Source organism: Manis pentadactyla, chromosome 2 (genome assembly GCF_030020395.1).
Source record: "Manis pentadactyla isolate mManPen7 chromosome 2, mManPen7.hap1, whole genome shotgun sequence".
NCBI classification, from domain to species: Eukaryota; Metazoa; Chordata; class Mammalia; order Pholidota; family Manidae; genus Manis; species Manis pentadactyla.
The window spans coordinates 79,175,718-79,191,528 of record NC_080020.1 but is presented as its reverse complement, the minus strand read 5'-3'; the positions used below and the strand labels follow the sequence as shown (position 1 = coordinate 79,191,528).

The 15,811-nt window shown below is 38.9% G+C and overlaps 1 protein-coding gene across 1 annotated transcript in view; it reads left to right on the top strand.

Annotated features, from left to right (window-relative positions):
* The first annotated feature begins 2,226 nt into the window (after window positions 1-2,226).
* FAM151B (family with sequence similarity 151 member B) overlaps window positions 2,227-15,811 on the top strand; it is a 49,716-nt gene continuing 36,131 nt past the window's right edge. Inside the window, exons 1-2 of the mRNA XM_036914176.2 lie at window positions 2,227-2,395; window positions 5,135-5,260. Coding sequence (XP_036770071.1) covers window positions 2,371-2,395; window positions 5,135-5,260 — 151 coding nt within the window. The 5' untranslated portion in view covers window positions 2,227-2,370. The remainder of the gene's footprint in view (window positions 2,396-5,134; window positions 5,261-15,811) is intronic.

Below are 15,811 nucleotides of genomic sequence, written 5' to 3'. Positions count from 1 at the left end.
CTATAAAAATTTCCAAACAAAAGTAGAATAGTATGATGAAACTCCATGTGCCCATCTTACAACAATCCTCAAATTCAACAATTAAGACTGTCCACTTTTGCTGTGTCCCTTTATTTCTTTGCTGGACTATTTTCAAGTAAATCTCTGTAACTACAGGAGAAAAATCCCAGGGCAAAATACCTTTGAAGCTGAAATCAGTCAAAGGGAGAAATAAAGTTTAAAACCCATTTATTGCTTACTCACCCCAACCTCTTGGGTCCAGATAAACCCTCACTTGCCCACGTAATTACCCACTGATATGGAGATGGACTACTTCTCTCCACCCCTTGGAAACACCTGTTGATATGGAGCTGCACTAAAGCCAGGTGAGAGATTCTGGAAATATTGTAATTTTACCCACACTCAGATGTCATCATTTCATACCACATATACTTGTATGCAGCTCTAAAAAATAGATAGTGAAGAGTTATTTTAATTGAGTCAATTACTGTAAAATCTATGCAAATATTGATCTGACACTGCCAGTCAGCAGGCCATAAAAAGTTTTGAACTGCAAATGAGACCATCAAGAAAGTGAAGACAACCTACAAAATGGGAGAAAATATTTCAAATCATGTATCTGTTAAGTGACTTGTAGTCAGACTTTATAAAAATGTTTACAATTCACAAAAAAGCCACAAATAATCCAATTAAAAAAGCAAACTATTAGAATAGATATTTCACCAAAGAAAAAATATAAATAACCAATGTGCACTTGAAAATTTGCTCAGTATGATTAGTCTCTAGAGAAATGCAGTGAAGGTCATAATGGGATACTACTTCATACCCATTTAAATGGCTTAATAAAAATAAACAGGTAACGTGTTGGTGATGATGTTCAGAAATTGGAACCCTCATACAATGCTGGTGGGAATGTAAAATGGCGTAGCAGCTTTTTAAAACAGTTAAAACACAGTTACCATATGAACCAGCAATTCCACTCCCATGTATACCCACGAGAAATAAGTCCACATACTTCCACACAGAATTTGTACATGAATGCTTATAGCAGCATTATTCATTACTAGCCAGAAAATGGGAACAATGCAAATGGAAATGCAATGCAAATACCAATCAATTGATGAATGGACAAATAAAATGTATATGCAAACAATGGAATTTTGTTTACCCATAAAAAATAAAGTACTTGAAAACACTATGCTAAGTATAAGAAGCCTATAGTCATAAAAGACTATATATTGTATGATTTCATTTTGATGAAATGTCCAGAATATGCAAATCTATAGAAACAGCAAGGTGGTTGTGTAGGGTTGGGAAGGATATGGTGAGTGCTTTCGGGTGATGAAAATATTCCAAAGCTGATTGTGCTGCTGATTGCACAACTCTATGAATACACGAATGTGTAACTTTTTTTTATCATTCAGGAAATGAAAATCAAATACAAGTCAATCAAATAAAAATCTTTTTTAAAGGCCACGTCAGTCATTAAATTTTGTTTTCCGAAAGTCTCCAAATCTTTTTGATTGAGCTAGAGAACTGCCAGAAGAATATGGAAGCCTGACTGAAGACAAGCTGAAATAACTACAACCCAAGTCTGTAAAGACTCAAATATATTGAAGTCTGAAGGGGCCGGCGAGAAAGGCTGCCATTTGTGTTATGTGCCAGTGGTGTATTGTTATCCTAATTTTACAATTGACAGTCTGAGTCGTACTAGAGTCACAGAAGCGGAAAAAGGCCGTGCTATGTTGTGCATTCAAATCATTCTGACTCCACTGGCGCTTCTTTCCAGCCCCAGCTTGGCTGCAGAAAGGAGTTAAGGAGGGCAAAGAAAGCAACGGGTGGGAGAATTCAGCTGCCAGGAGTATTTTCTGAATGAACTCTGGTAGAGAAAGAGGTGGGCAGAAGACTTCCAAGTTATCAGTTCAGTATCGTTATGCAGAAACACTCATTTCTGTGCAGAAATGATTCCATGTCATTTGACGATGTTACTAAAATTAAAAAGAAAATATATACAATTTTGGAAATTGGTACCCCACACCAGCAACTGCTTTCAATCTTGGCATTTCATCCGTTGCTGTTTTCCGTGACGCGGCGCTCTTCGCAAGAACTACCAGTTTTCTGTCTAACTCCCAGAAGAGAAATTCCCGCGACGTTCTGAGGGCAGTCGCGCCCGGCGGACGCTGCGCACGAGCGAAACCGAGCCTCAGCCTCTGCGCGTGCGCACCGCTTGACGGAAGCTCCGCCCCCGCAGCGGCCCGAGACTTGTCTACACTCTTGTTCTCTTCTGAGCTGGGTTTCTACACTACCTGTGAAGAATCAGCTGCGGTGCCCACCGCTCAGCGCCTGCGCGGGCTGCAGCCGTCCGTCACCATGACAGCGACCGCTGGCGGCCCTGGTAAGCGCCGTTCCCCGGCTCCGCTCGGGGACCTGGTCCGCCCGTTTGGCTCGTGGTGGGGCACTTCTTCGGCCTCGTGCAGGTAGTTCCGGGCGTTTTGAAAGACTCCTCTGGTAGCACCTGTCCCTTTTGGGGATCCTCTGGGTTCGCATTCTCAGCGGGCGCCAACCTAGAACTTTGATTCCAGGCATGGGCGCTAAGAGAAAAGCGTTTGGGGCGGCCCAGGATGGCAAGAATATTGCACCTTTTAAAAAAGGATTTCTTTTCTTAGAGCAGTATTATGTTCATAGGAAAACTGAGCAGAAGATAGAGATTCTCCATATACCCCCTACTCCACCAGAATGGTAGGTACATTTGTTGGAATTAAAACCTACACTGACACATCATAACCCAAAGTGCATAGTTTATTTTAGGGTTCACTCTTGGTGGTGTATGTTCTGTGAGTTTGGAAAAATGCGTAATGACGTGTATCCATCATTATGGCATCAGAGTAATTTCACTGCTGGGAAATCCTCTGTGCTCCACCAGTTCATATCCCATCCCCACTCCAATCCCTGACAACCACTGATCTTACTGTCTCCATAATTTTGCCTTTTCCAGTGTCATATACTTGAAATCACACAGTATGTAGCCTTTTCCGATTTGGCTTCTTTTCACTTAGTAATACGCATTTAAGTTTCCTCGATGTCTTTTCATGGCCTGATAGCTCATTTCATTTTAGCACTGAATAATATTCCCATGTCTGGCTGTACCATAGTTTATCCATTTGCCTACTGAAGGACATCTTGGTGGCTTCCAAGTTTGGGCAATTATAAGTAAAGCTGCTATAAACATCCATGTGCAGGTGTTTGTATGAACACGAGTTTTCAACTCCTTTGGCTAAATATTAAAGAACATGATGGCTGGATTATATGCTAACAGTATGTTTAGTTTTGTAAGAACATGCCAAACTATCTTTTAAAGTGGCTGTACCGATTCGCATTCCCATAAACAGTGAATGAGTGCCTGTTGCTGCACATTCTCACCAGTATTTGATGTTATCAGTGTTCCGGGTTTTGGCCATTTTAATATGTGGTGTACCTCACTGTTGTTTTAATTTGTGTTTTCCTGATGACATATGATGTAGAGCATCTTTTCATATGCTTGCCATCTGTCCTCTTTGGTCAGGTATCTCTGACAGTCTTTGACCATTTTTTAATCAGGTTGTTTGTTTTCTTATTGTTGAGTTTTAAGAGTTCTGTGTGTATTTTGGAGAACAGTCCTTTATCAGATGTTTTTTTCAGATATCTTCCCCAGACTGTAGCTTGTCTTCAACTCTTGATGTTGTCTTGTATAGAGCGGAACTCTTTTATCGTAATGAAGTCTAGCTTATTCATTACCTCATTTCTTTCATGGATGGTGACTTTGGTGTAGTATCTAAAAAGTTATTGCCGCACCCAAGGTCACCTAGGTTTTCTACTTTATCTTTTAGGAGTTTTGTAGTTTTGTATTTTACATTTAGGTCTATAATCCATTCTGAGTTAATTTTTGTGAAGTGTGGTAAGGCCTGTGCCTAGATTCATTTTTTTGCATGTGGATCCATTGTATTGCCTTTGTTCCTCTGTCACAGATCATCCGACTCTGTTTATGGGAGTCTATTTCAGGACACTCTGTTCTGTTCCATTGATCTGTTTGTCTATTCTTTCACGAATACCACACTGTCTTGATTAATGTAGCTTTACAGTAAGTATTGGTGTCAGGTAGTGTCATCACTTTATTTTTCTTCTGCAGTATTATGTTGCTTATTTTGGTTTTTTTGCTGTCCTTCTGAATTTTAGGGTCAGTTTGTCGGTATCTGCAAAATAACTAGGATTTTGAATGGGATTGCTTGAATCTATAGATCAAGTTGGGAAGAACTGATATCTTGATAATAGTGAGTCTTCCTGTCCACTTAAGTTCTTCTTTGATTTCATTAATCATAGTTTTGTAGTTTTCCTTGTATAGATCTTGCGCATATTTTGTTAGGTTTATACCGAAGTATTTTGGTTTCTTTGGGTGCTAATGTAAATGGCATTGTGTTTTCCATTTCAAATTCCAGCTATTCATTGCTGGTAAATAGGAAATTGATTAGCTTTGGTATATTAATCTTATATCCTCAACCTTGCTATAATTATTAATTCCAGGAGTTTTTGTGTTGATTTTTTAGGATTTTCTGCATTGACATGTCATCTGTGAACAAAGACAGTTTTATTTCTTTTTTCCCAATCTGTATACTTCTAATATCTTTTTGTGTCTTAATCCATTAGCTAGTACTTCCAGTATGATATTGGAAAGGAGTAGTGACAGGGGAGGAATATTGCTCTTTGAGGCTGTGGTTGAAATGAAGGAATGTTGACATTTAACTGATCCATAATTTCAATGGATCAAATGGGAAGGAGTTCTGATCAGTCTGATTCCTCTTTGGGAATTAGATGGGGGTGGGAAATGCAGACAAAGGGTCAGCTTTTATTTTAGCTTTTCATTACACAGCTTTTGCAAGTCCTTAATTTGTGTGCCTCTGTTGTTTGACAGCAGAATTAGAAGTGTTTTAAGCCAGGTAGTTCTGCTCCAGGAGGCTATAGAAGGTTATCTTTTACATGAACATAAGTAGTTCCATTAGATAACTTTGTTGACTTGTTTTTTCAGTTTAAATTTTGTATTAAGAAAATGTTTACCCTTAAAAATAGTCAGTTCTTCTAAATGTAAATGCTGTTATTTTAGGATCTTGGAGTGAAAATATATTGGAATATTTTCTGAGAAATAACCAGATCACAACAGAAGATGGTGCCCAGATCATCTGGTGTCATGCAGCTAACCACAAGGCACAAGTGAATGAAGCACTGAACAGTAAGTAAGGGTGACTTGTAGGACAGCATGTCACTGGAGTGCTGGAGCATAGCTTGAAATAACGTGGTCCAAAAGGAAAATTCTTCAAAGCACCATGTTTTTTTTTATTAAGGTATCGTTGATATATACTCTTATGAAGGTTTCACATGAAGAACAATGTGGTTACTACATTCACCCATATTATCAAATCCCCCCCATATACCATTGAAGTCCCTGTTCACCAGTGTAGTAAGATGCCAGAGTCTTCTCTGTCAAAGTACCATGTTTTATTGTAAAAATTTGCATCCCCCACAATTATGTATCTGGATAATATATCTGAATATGTATTTTATTGTAAAGATACTGTTTGAAGTTGCTTTTCTTTGCTCCTCAAAGGGAGAACTTTGTCTTGTTTCGTATTGAATCTCTAATACCTAAAATAGTACCTAGTACATAATAACTACACAGTGATTAAAAATGAATTTTAGGAAAAAGCAGTACTTTAAGAAAAAGTTGATTAACAACTGCAGGAGCTGGTGGGAGTAGGGAATAAGTGAATGCTAATGGGTACAGGGTAGTATATCCATTTGGGGGATGATGAAATTTTTCTGAAATTAGATAGTGATGATAGCTGCACAATCTTCTGAATATTCTAAAAAGCACTGAACGATACATTACAAAGGGCAAATTTTGTAGTTTGTGAATTATAGGTCAATTTTTAAAAATGAGGAAAAGGAAGAAACAAAACTTATTTACAGACAAAATGGTTGTATGTATAGAAAATAAAAAAGATTGTACAGGCAAGTAATTGTAAGTCATAGGTAAATTTAGGGAATTTCAGGATACAAAGTCAAAATAAAAAATAAATTTCATTTGTCTGAAACAGTAACTAAAAAGTTGGAAAATATCCTAAAAATTTCAGTTTGTAATAGTATATGCAAAAGTTTCATGCCTAGAAATAACAATCACATGTGGATACTTTTAATCTTTGCTATGTGTTCTTTCATATACAATAACAATAATAGTATTATACACAGCAGTAATAGTAGTATAACTCCACTGGGGTTCCTGTACCCATTTCCAGTGTGCGTAAGTGTGTGGGAGGAGGTCATCCCACAAATAACAACAAATGATTCTCGAACACCAGCAAGTTGTCTGAAAACTCAACTCAATTCTGATGCTCTCTCCCTGGAGAGTGCACCAGATTCCCCAGGTTAAGGGCTCTGTCCTAGAAACTGTCCTCCACCCCCGACTCCAGGTGCAGGTTGCAAGCCCTAGGCTGTTACCTGTGCTTCTGACCTACTGGCTACAGATTGGAGGTTCCAATGACCTCCGCCTTAGGTTCGATTAATTTGCTAGAGCGGCTCACAGAACTCAGGAAAACACTTACATTGATCATTTTAGTAAAGGATACTGTAAAGGATACAAGTTAATAGCCAGATGAAGAGATACATAGGGCAAGTAAAGGAGCTTCTATCCTCTTGGAGCTTAGGGCCTAGATTGGTGGAGGCATTCTGGAAGCGCTTTCTTTAACAGAGGAGCAGGATCCAAGAGAAAGATAAGCTTTTAGGCTTTTTTGTGAGGGCTTCATTGCATAGTCATGATTGACTAAATTATTAGTCATTGGTTGATTCATCCTCTAGTCCCTGCTCTTGGGTGTCATCCAGAAGTCTCTCATTTACATGAAAAAACACCCATTTATCTTTAAGACTCCCCAGTGTTTTCAGGAACTGGCCCTGGAGATCTGTTCTGGAAACACATGTCCGCATTGCATTGGGTTCTGGTGATTAACAAGCTGGACACCAGGGAGAGTTGGAACACTCTGGAAGGCTGAGACTCTAGCTGCTTATGGAGGACAGGCACGTTCTGCTGGTCCTGCTGAGACCCAAAACAGAGGCGGCAGTTTGAAAGGTTTGCCAGCAGCAGGAGGGGTGCCAGAGGGGCAAGGGTTGGATGGAGCTGTCTCTGCAGGAGAAAGGGCAGGTGGACATTCCTCTCCAGCCCTCCCTCAGCCCAACAGGCCAAGCATTCTTGGGAGCCCCAGATGCTCCATTCCCCTTTAGTGGCTCAGCCCCAAGGCACTTCTCTGTGCATCCCCAGCATGCCAGCCCACTCAGCTCAGCAGCATCAGACTTTGCAGCCTAGGAAGAGGGAGGCTTTCCCGGCTTTCTCTGCCCTGCGTCAGCCCAAAAGAGAGGTGCCTTCAAGAGCCACCTCTGAGCACTCCTTTCTCCTCTTGGTGGCCAAGCCCAGTGCAGTACAGTACAGTACAGTACACCTCACTGCCACCAGGGTGTGCCTGTGTGTGACTTACTCCCACTGTGCAACTGCTCAACATGCTGCCGTGCCCTTGCCCTGCCAACCCCATGAACCCAGCCAGACCTGCCATTGCTGTAGAGAGGGCAGAGGGTGGCCCTTCCCATAAGCAGAAGATCCCAGCAGAAGCCCTGCTGCTTTGCTCACAAAGGACCAGATGAGGCAAACTGCCATCTGCAGCAGACTGAGAGACCTCTTCCAGCATACAGGCAGCAAGCTGGCCCTACCCATAGCCCACCAACAGCAACTGGGCCTCCATCCCAAAGGAGAACCAAGCACTGAAGAGTAAAGTCTTGAGTTTCTCGGCACCACAGGACACCTTTTTCATAAAGCTATTCCTCTCTAGACCAGGAAGGAAGCATAGCAGATCCATCTCCTACAAAGAAGAAACACAGAAACCCTGACAAAATAAGGAGGCAGAGGAATACGGGCTAAATTGACTACAGGATAAGAAACCAGAACAGGGCTAAATGAAATGGAGATCCCCAGTCTTCATGATAAAGATTTCAAAGGAACAGTCATAAATATGCTCACTGTTATGATTTGTGGAAAACTATTGAAAATTTCAGGAAGGACTTCAACAAAGAGAAACAAGAGCTGAAAAGGAGCCACTCAGAGCTGAAGAGTACAGTAACAAGTGAAATATACAATGGAGGAAATGAATAGTAGATTGCTGCAAGTAGAGAAGACAGTCAATGAGGTGGAAATTAGGGAACAGGAACACAACAAAAGGGAGGAACAGAGAGAAAAAAGAATCTCTAGGAATTAAAGAATGCTAAGAGAGCTGTGTGACAACTCCAAACAAAACAATATTCAAATGATAGGGGTACCAGAAGGAGAAGAGAGAGACAAAGCGATAGAAAATCTCCTTGAAGAAATAATTATTGAAATCTTACCCAGTCTGGGGAATGAGACATTAAGTCATGGAAGCACAGAGAGCTCCTAATAAAAGGAACCCCAGGAAAACACCACCAAGACATAATAATTAAAATGACAAAGATTAAGGATAAAGAGAGAGTATTGAAAGCAGCCAGAGAGAGAAAAAAAGGTTACTTATAAGGGAAACTCCATCAGGCTATCAGCAGACTTCTCAGAAAAACTTTAAAGGCCAGAAGGGAGTGGCATGAGATATTTAATGTATTGAAACAGAAAGACCTTCAACCAAGAATCCTCTACCCAGAAAGATTATTATTAAGATATAAAAGAGAGAGATTAAACATTTCACAGATAAATGAAGCCTGAAGGAATTTAGAACCACTAAACCAGCATTAAAGGATATGCTAAAGGGACTTCTATATATGGGAATGTTCCTAAGGCTAAATAGTTTTCACCAGTAGAAATAAACCCACAGGAATGGTAGTAAGCCAATTGCTTACCAAGCAAGTATGAAATTAAAACAAAAGTAGTAAAACCAACTATACACAAAGTCAGTTAAGGGATACATTTAAAAAATGCAGATTATTAAATCTAATATATGGAGTGTGGAGGAGGAAGAAGAAGAAAAAGTACTTTTAGATTGTGTTTGAAATAGTGCAATCATCAACTTAATATAGACTGTTACTTAGTTAGGAAACTATCCATGAACTTTATGGTAACCACAAACTGAAATCTTACAGTAGATACACAAAAATTTAAAAAGAGAAATCAATCACAACATTAAAGAAATCCATCAAATAACGAAGTATAAGAGAGAAAGAAAGGAACAGAGAGGAACTATGAAAACAACCAGGAAACAATAAAATGGCAATAAGTACATACCTATCAGTAATTACCTTGGACTTAATGCACCAATTAAAGGACACAGGGTAGCAGAGTGGATAAAAAAACAAGACCCATCTATATGCTGCCTGTATGAGTCTCATTTCAGACCCAAAGACATACAGACACTGAAAGTGAAGGGATGGAAAAGGATATTTCATGCAAATAACAGGAAACAGGAGTAGCAATACTTAGACTAAATAGGCTTCAAAACAAAGAAAGTAACAGAGACAAAGAAGAACATTACATGGTGTTAAAGGGGTCAGTCCAACAAGAGGATATAACCATTATAAATGTCCACGTACCCAATAAAGGAGCACCTAAATATGTATAACAAATACTAACAGAATTAAAGGGGGATATAGATTGCAACTCATTCATTTTAGGAGACTTTAATACACTGTCCACATCAATATATCAACTAGATAGAAAATAAATAAGGACACAGAGGCACTGAACAATATATTAGATCAGATGGACTGAACAGGTATCTATAGAACATTTCACCTAAAAGCAGCAGGGTACACATTTTTCTCAAGTATACATGGAGTGCTCTGCAGAATAGATCCAATTATAGGCTACAAAAAGAGCCTAAATAAATTTAAAAAGATTGAAATTATATCAAGTAACTTCTCAGACCACAATGGTATAAAACTAGAAATACACAAAGAAAACAAAATGTACAAACACATTAAGGCTAAACACCATGCTTCTAAAATAATCAATGGATCAATGAACAAATCAAAACAAAAATACAGAGACAAATGAAAAATACAACAGTCAAAATTTGTGGGATGATGCTAAAGCTGTTCTAAGAGGGAAGTACATGGCAATGCAGGCCTACCACTAGAAACAAGAAAAAGCCCAAATAAACAGTCTAAACTCACAATTAAAGAAACTAGAAAGAGAAGAACAAATAAAATCCAAAGTCAGTAGAAGGAGGGACATAATAAAGATCAAAGCAGAAATAAATAAAATTGAGAAGAATAAAAGTATAGAGAAAAAAATCAATGGAACCAAGAGCTGGTTCTTTGAGAAAATAAACAAAATAGACAGTCCTAGCCAGACTTACCAAGAAAAAAAGAGAGTACACAAATAAAATCAGAAATGGAAAAGAAACAGTCACAACAGATACCACAGAAATACAAAGAATTATTACAGAATTCTATGAAAAATTATATGCCAATATATTGGACAACCTAGAAGAATGGACAAATTTCTAGAAAAATACAGTCTTCCAAGATTGACCCGGAAGAAACAGAAACTCTGAACAGACAGATTACCCTGTTCATTCAGCAATGAAACTGAAATGGTGATCAAAAAACTTCCAACAAAGAAAAGTCCAGATGGCTTCACAGCTGAATTCTACCAAATATTTAAAGAAGAGCTAATATGCATTCTTCTTAAAGTATTCCACAAATAGAAGAGGGAATACTTCCAGACCTGTTCTATGAGGCCAGCTTCACTCCAATACTAAAACCAGACAAAGACACTATGAAAAAATAAAAGTATAGACCAATATCCCTGATAAACATAGATACAAAGATCCTCAACAAAATATTAGCAAACCAAATCCAAAAATACATCAAAAGGATGATTCATCATGATCAAGTAGGATTTATTCCAGGGATGCAAGGATGATATAATATTTGTAAATCAATCAACCTGATACATTAACAAAAAGGATAAAAACCACATGGTCATTTCACTAGATGCTGTAAAAGCATTTGACAAAATTCAACATCCATTCATGATAAAAGCTCTCAACAAAATGGGTATAGAGCGTACGTACCTCAACATAATAAAAACCATATATGACAGACACATAGCTAATATCATACTCAATGGTGAAAAGCTGAAAGCTTTTCCTCTAAGATCAGGAACAAGACAAGGATGTTCACTCTCACCAGTTTTATTCGACATATTACTGGATGTCCTAGCCATGGCAGTCAGATGACACAAAGAAATAAAAGGCATCCAGATTGGTAAGGAAGAAGTTAAACTGTCATTATTTGCAGATGATGTGATATTATACATAGAAAACTCTAAAGACTCCAAAAAACTATTAGAACTAATAACTGGATTCAGCAAAGTTGCAGGATACAAAATTAATACCCAGGAATCTGTTGTGTTGCTATATACTAACAACTAGCAAAAAGAGAAATCAGGAAAACAATTCCATTGACAATTGCATCAAAATGAATAAAATATCTAGGAATAAACCTAACCAAGGAGGTGAAAGACATGTACTCTGAAAACTGTAAGAAACTCATGAGAGAAATTACAGACACAAATAAATGGAAATCTATCCCAAAGCAATTTACAGATTCCATGCAATCCCTATCAAAATACCAGTGGCATATTTCAATGAACTAGAGCAAATAATTGTAATATTTATATGGAACTACAAAAGACCCTGAATAGCCAGAGCAATCCTGAGAAAGAACAAAGCTGGGGTTATTATGTCCCCTGACTTCAAGCTATACTACGAAGCTATGGTAATCAAAATAGTATGATACTGGTGCAAGAACTGACCCATAGATCAATGGAACAGAATAGAGAGCCCAGATATAAACCCATGCTTATACAGTCAATTAATATATGATAAAGGAGCTGTGAATATACAATGGGGAAAAGACAGTCTTTTCAACAACTGGTGTTGGGAAAACTGGACAACTACATGCAAGAGATGAAACTGGATTACTGTCTTACTCCATACACAAAAAGTAAACTTGAAATGGATAAAGACCTGAATGTAAGACATGAAACCATAAAACTCTTAGAAAAAAGCATAGGCAAAAAATCTCTTGAATTTAAGTATCAGCATTTTTTTTCCTGGACACATCTCCTTGGGCAAGGGAAACAATAAAAAATGACTACATCAACTTAAAAGGCTTCTGTACATCAAAGGACACCATCAGCGAACAAAAAGTCAACCTACAGTGTGGGAGAATATATTTGGAAATGATTATCCAATAAGGGGTTAACATCCAAAATATATAAAAACCTCATATGCCTCAACACCAAAAAACACATAAACTGATTAGAAAATGGTTAGAGGACTAGAACAGACATTTCCCCAAAGAAGAAATACAGATGGCCAACAAGGAAAAGATGCTCCATAACACTAATATCCAAACCATAAAGAGATACCACCTCATACCAGTCAGAATGGCCACTATCCAAAAGACAAGAAATAACAAGTATTATTGAGGATGTGGAGAAATGGGAACCCTCCTACACTGTTGATGGGAATGTCATTTGGTGCAGTTGCTGTGGAAAGCAGTATGGAGGTGCCTCAAAAAACTAAAAATAGAAATACCATTAGACCCAATAATTCCACTTCTAGAAATTTACCTGGAAGAAAACAAAATCCCTGATTTGAAAGGATATGTGCATCCCTGTGTTTATCACCACATTATTTACAATAGCCAAGATATGGAAGCAACCTAAGTGTCCATCAATAGTTGAATGGATAAAGAAAAGGTAATACAGATATGCAATGGGATATTATTCAGTCATAAGAAAAAAGAAATCCTGCCATTTGCAATAACATGGATGGATCTAGAGGGTATTATGCTAAGTGAAATATGCCAGGTGGAGAAAGACAAATACCATATGATTTCAGTTATTCGTGGAATCTAAAAACAAAGCAAAACAAAATGAACAAAAGAGCAGTAGACTCAAAGACACTGAGAAGTGACTGGTGGTTATCATGGGAGAGGGGTTAGGTGGGTGGGTCTGGAGGGTATGAGGGATAAAGGGGCACAAAAATTCATAATCACAATATAAATTGGTTACAGAGATGGTAGTATAGCATGGAGAATACAGCCAGTAATTCTGTGACATCTTCCTATGTTGACAGATAGTAACTGCACTAATATGGGTGAAGATTTAATAATATGGGTAACTGTTGAACCACTGTGTTGTATATTTGAAACCAATGTATGATTGTATATCAATGACAGTGCAGTAAAAAAAAAAAGTGCCTTTGTTAACATCTTTAGAATAATGTGATTGTCATCAACTAAATTCATTAATAAAAATACAATAAATTGCTGCATTAAAGCATATAAACAGTATAGGCAAAATAGAAAGTTTAACTTCATTTCTATAGCATACATCTTTGAGTTTTACTTGGAGTGTAACTAGCAACTATATGGGATTTTCTTCTGTAGGTGTTTGGGAAAAAATAGTAAATCTGTTTTGCTTAGTCTTTGAGTAGATTGATATTATAGCTGAACCAATAGTAGTTAGATCCCGTTTCTTTTGCTCTCTTTCTTGGGGGAAAATCAATAATGAGAAAAAGTCCTTTTGATATCACAGGTTGGGGAATGCTGAAAGTTGTTTTGCTCTGCTCAGAAGCAAGGCAGTGTCTGGCTGTGGTCACAAGCTGGGTCTCCTGTAGCTGGGGGAACATATATCTGGAAATGCAGACTTCCTCCTCTGGTTCTCCCTGAGGTGCCCAGGCAGTCTCCCAAAGTAGAAGCAAAGCAGACCTCCAGAAGCTTTCTATTCAAGGGCAAATCATGGGAGAATGAGAGAGAGAGTGGATGGCCAGCTCCCCACTCTATGTCTCCAAGGCCAGGCCTCCCTCTCTCTTGTATTATTCTGTCCAACTGCTTATTTGGTGTTTTTACTTAGAGAGCTTACATACATATCAAATATGTTATTCAAAATGAAATTTTTAATTATGTCTACTAACCTGTACTTCCTACTATCTTCCAAACTCAGTAAATGGCTTTGTAATCCACCTGGATGCTTAAGCCAGAAATCTAGGAGTCATCTGTTCTGTTTTCTTTATTTCTTGCATCTGATCTGTTATCTAAACATTATAATTCTATTTCCAAATACATTTTGAATTAGCCCACATCTTTCCCCCTCTGCTGTCATCATCCTAGTCCAAGCACCATGATCTCTTGCTCCTCTTTCTGTAACATCCCTTCATAGACTTAACAGAGACCTCCAGGAATATTACATGGTCCTGAGACCTTGAAACTGCCATTTAGTGATTTTTATTCTACTCATGGGAAATGAATGGAGTTAATAATTGGAGACTAACTATTATTCTTAAGCAAAGAATTCCAAGACCTATGTGCTCCTTTATGACTGCACTGATAGAGAAATGGATTGCCTGCATATTTTGCTAAATGCCATTTTACTGTTTGCTTGATCTTTTACTTGTTCAATCATTTTTGCTGGATCTTATAAAATTAGAAGCTTGATCCATCTGTATACCAAGCATCTTCAGGTATAGGGTCTTTTCCCTCCTGATAAGGATTCTTGGCTACCAATGGCTCAGAAGCAAATTCTTCCTGCTTTCTAGTGGTCTAGGTCACTGGCCACAATAAGCGTTGGAGTTCTCCACTTAAGGGGCTAGTAGAGAGGGCACTATGCTGCTGTAAATATGTGCCCCATTTTGCCAGTGTAGGTGTCAGTGCCATGCCACTCTGTGGCCTTTGGGTCTAGTCTCACACACCCCCTGTGAAGGGATAGGTGGTTATTACCTTGGCTGGAGCTGTTCGAGTGATGGGCTCCATAGCCAGCAAGGTGTGGTAAACAGTAGCCAGTTGCTTCTTTATCAAGGTGTACCAGACCTCTGCTCCTTTCCATAGTTGTAACAGAATCCAATAGGTTGGCGTGTCTGTTCAAGCTGCTGCCAAAGACTCCATCCATAAAGCATCTTTGGTTACATGAACATCTAGGTCACAGGGCCTTGATGAGTCCATTATAGTCAAGGCCTACATAGCCTTGACTGCTTGCTTAGCTCCAGTAAAAGCAGCTGCACATGTTTCATCCCAGTCCCACCTGATGTCCTTTCATACCAACCAGTATAAGGACTTCGGAATTCACTCTCCAGTAGCCTACGAGACCCCAAAACTCTTGTAATACTGCCTCAGTGCTAGGGGTAGGAAAAGCCTGGACCTTGTCTGTGACTGCTTCAGGAATAACTTTAGTTTTACCTGACCAGACAACCCCAAGAACTTTACTGATAAACTATGTCTGTGAACTTTGGTGCTATTCACACCCATCCTGTCTCCTGTAGATGTAGCAGTCTACGATCTGCCCCTTCTAAATCTGCTAGTGAATCAGATGTGAGCATAATATCATCAGTGTAGTGATACAGCTGCATCATTTATGGGTTCTTCCATGTGGCCAAGTGGGTGGGTAAGATAAATCACACTGATTAGGCCAAACTGCCCTGATGGCTGCTGTCAGCCATTCCAGAAGCAGCTGATTCTGAGGTGATGGGCACTTTGCAACCACTGCCAGAGGGAAGGGTGAGTAGTCTGGAAAGCCAGTCTACCCATTTCAGAACCTGACATAACAATGTTTTACACCCCCATATCCCAGAGATGCAAACCCATGTAGGCAGAGGTCCAGAGGTTCTGACAGCTTCTGTCAAAAACAAATGCTCATGTCCGCCAGCTCATCCTGGGTATAGGGATGGAGCATGGAGTGCTCCACAGCCTGGGAGGGGACAGCTCCCCCCCCCCC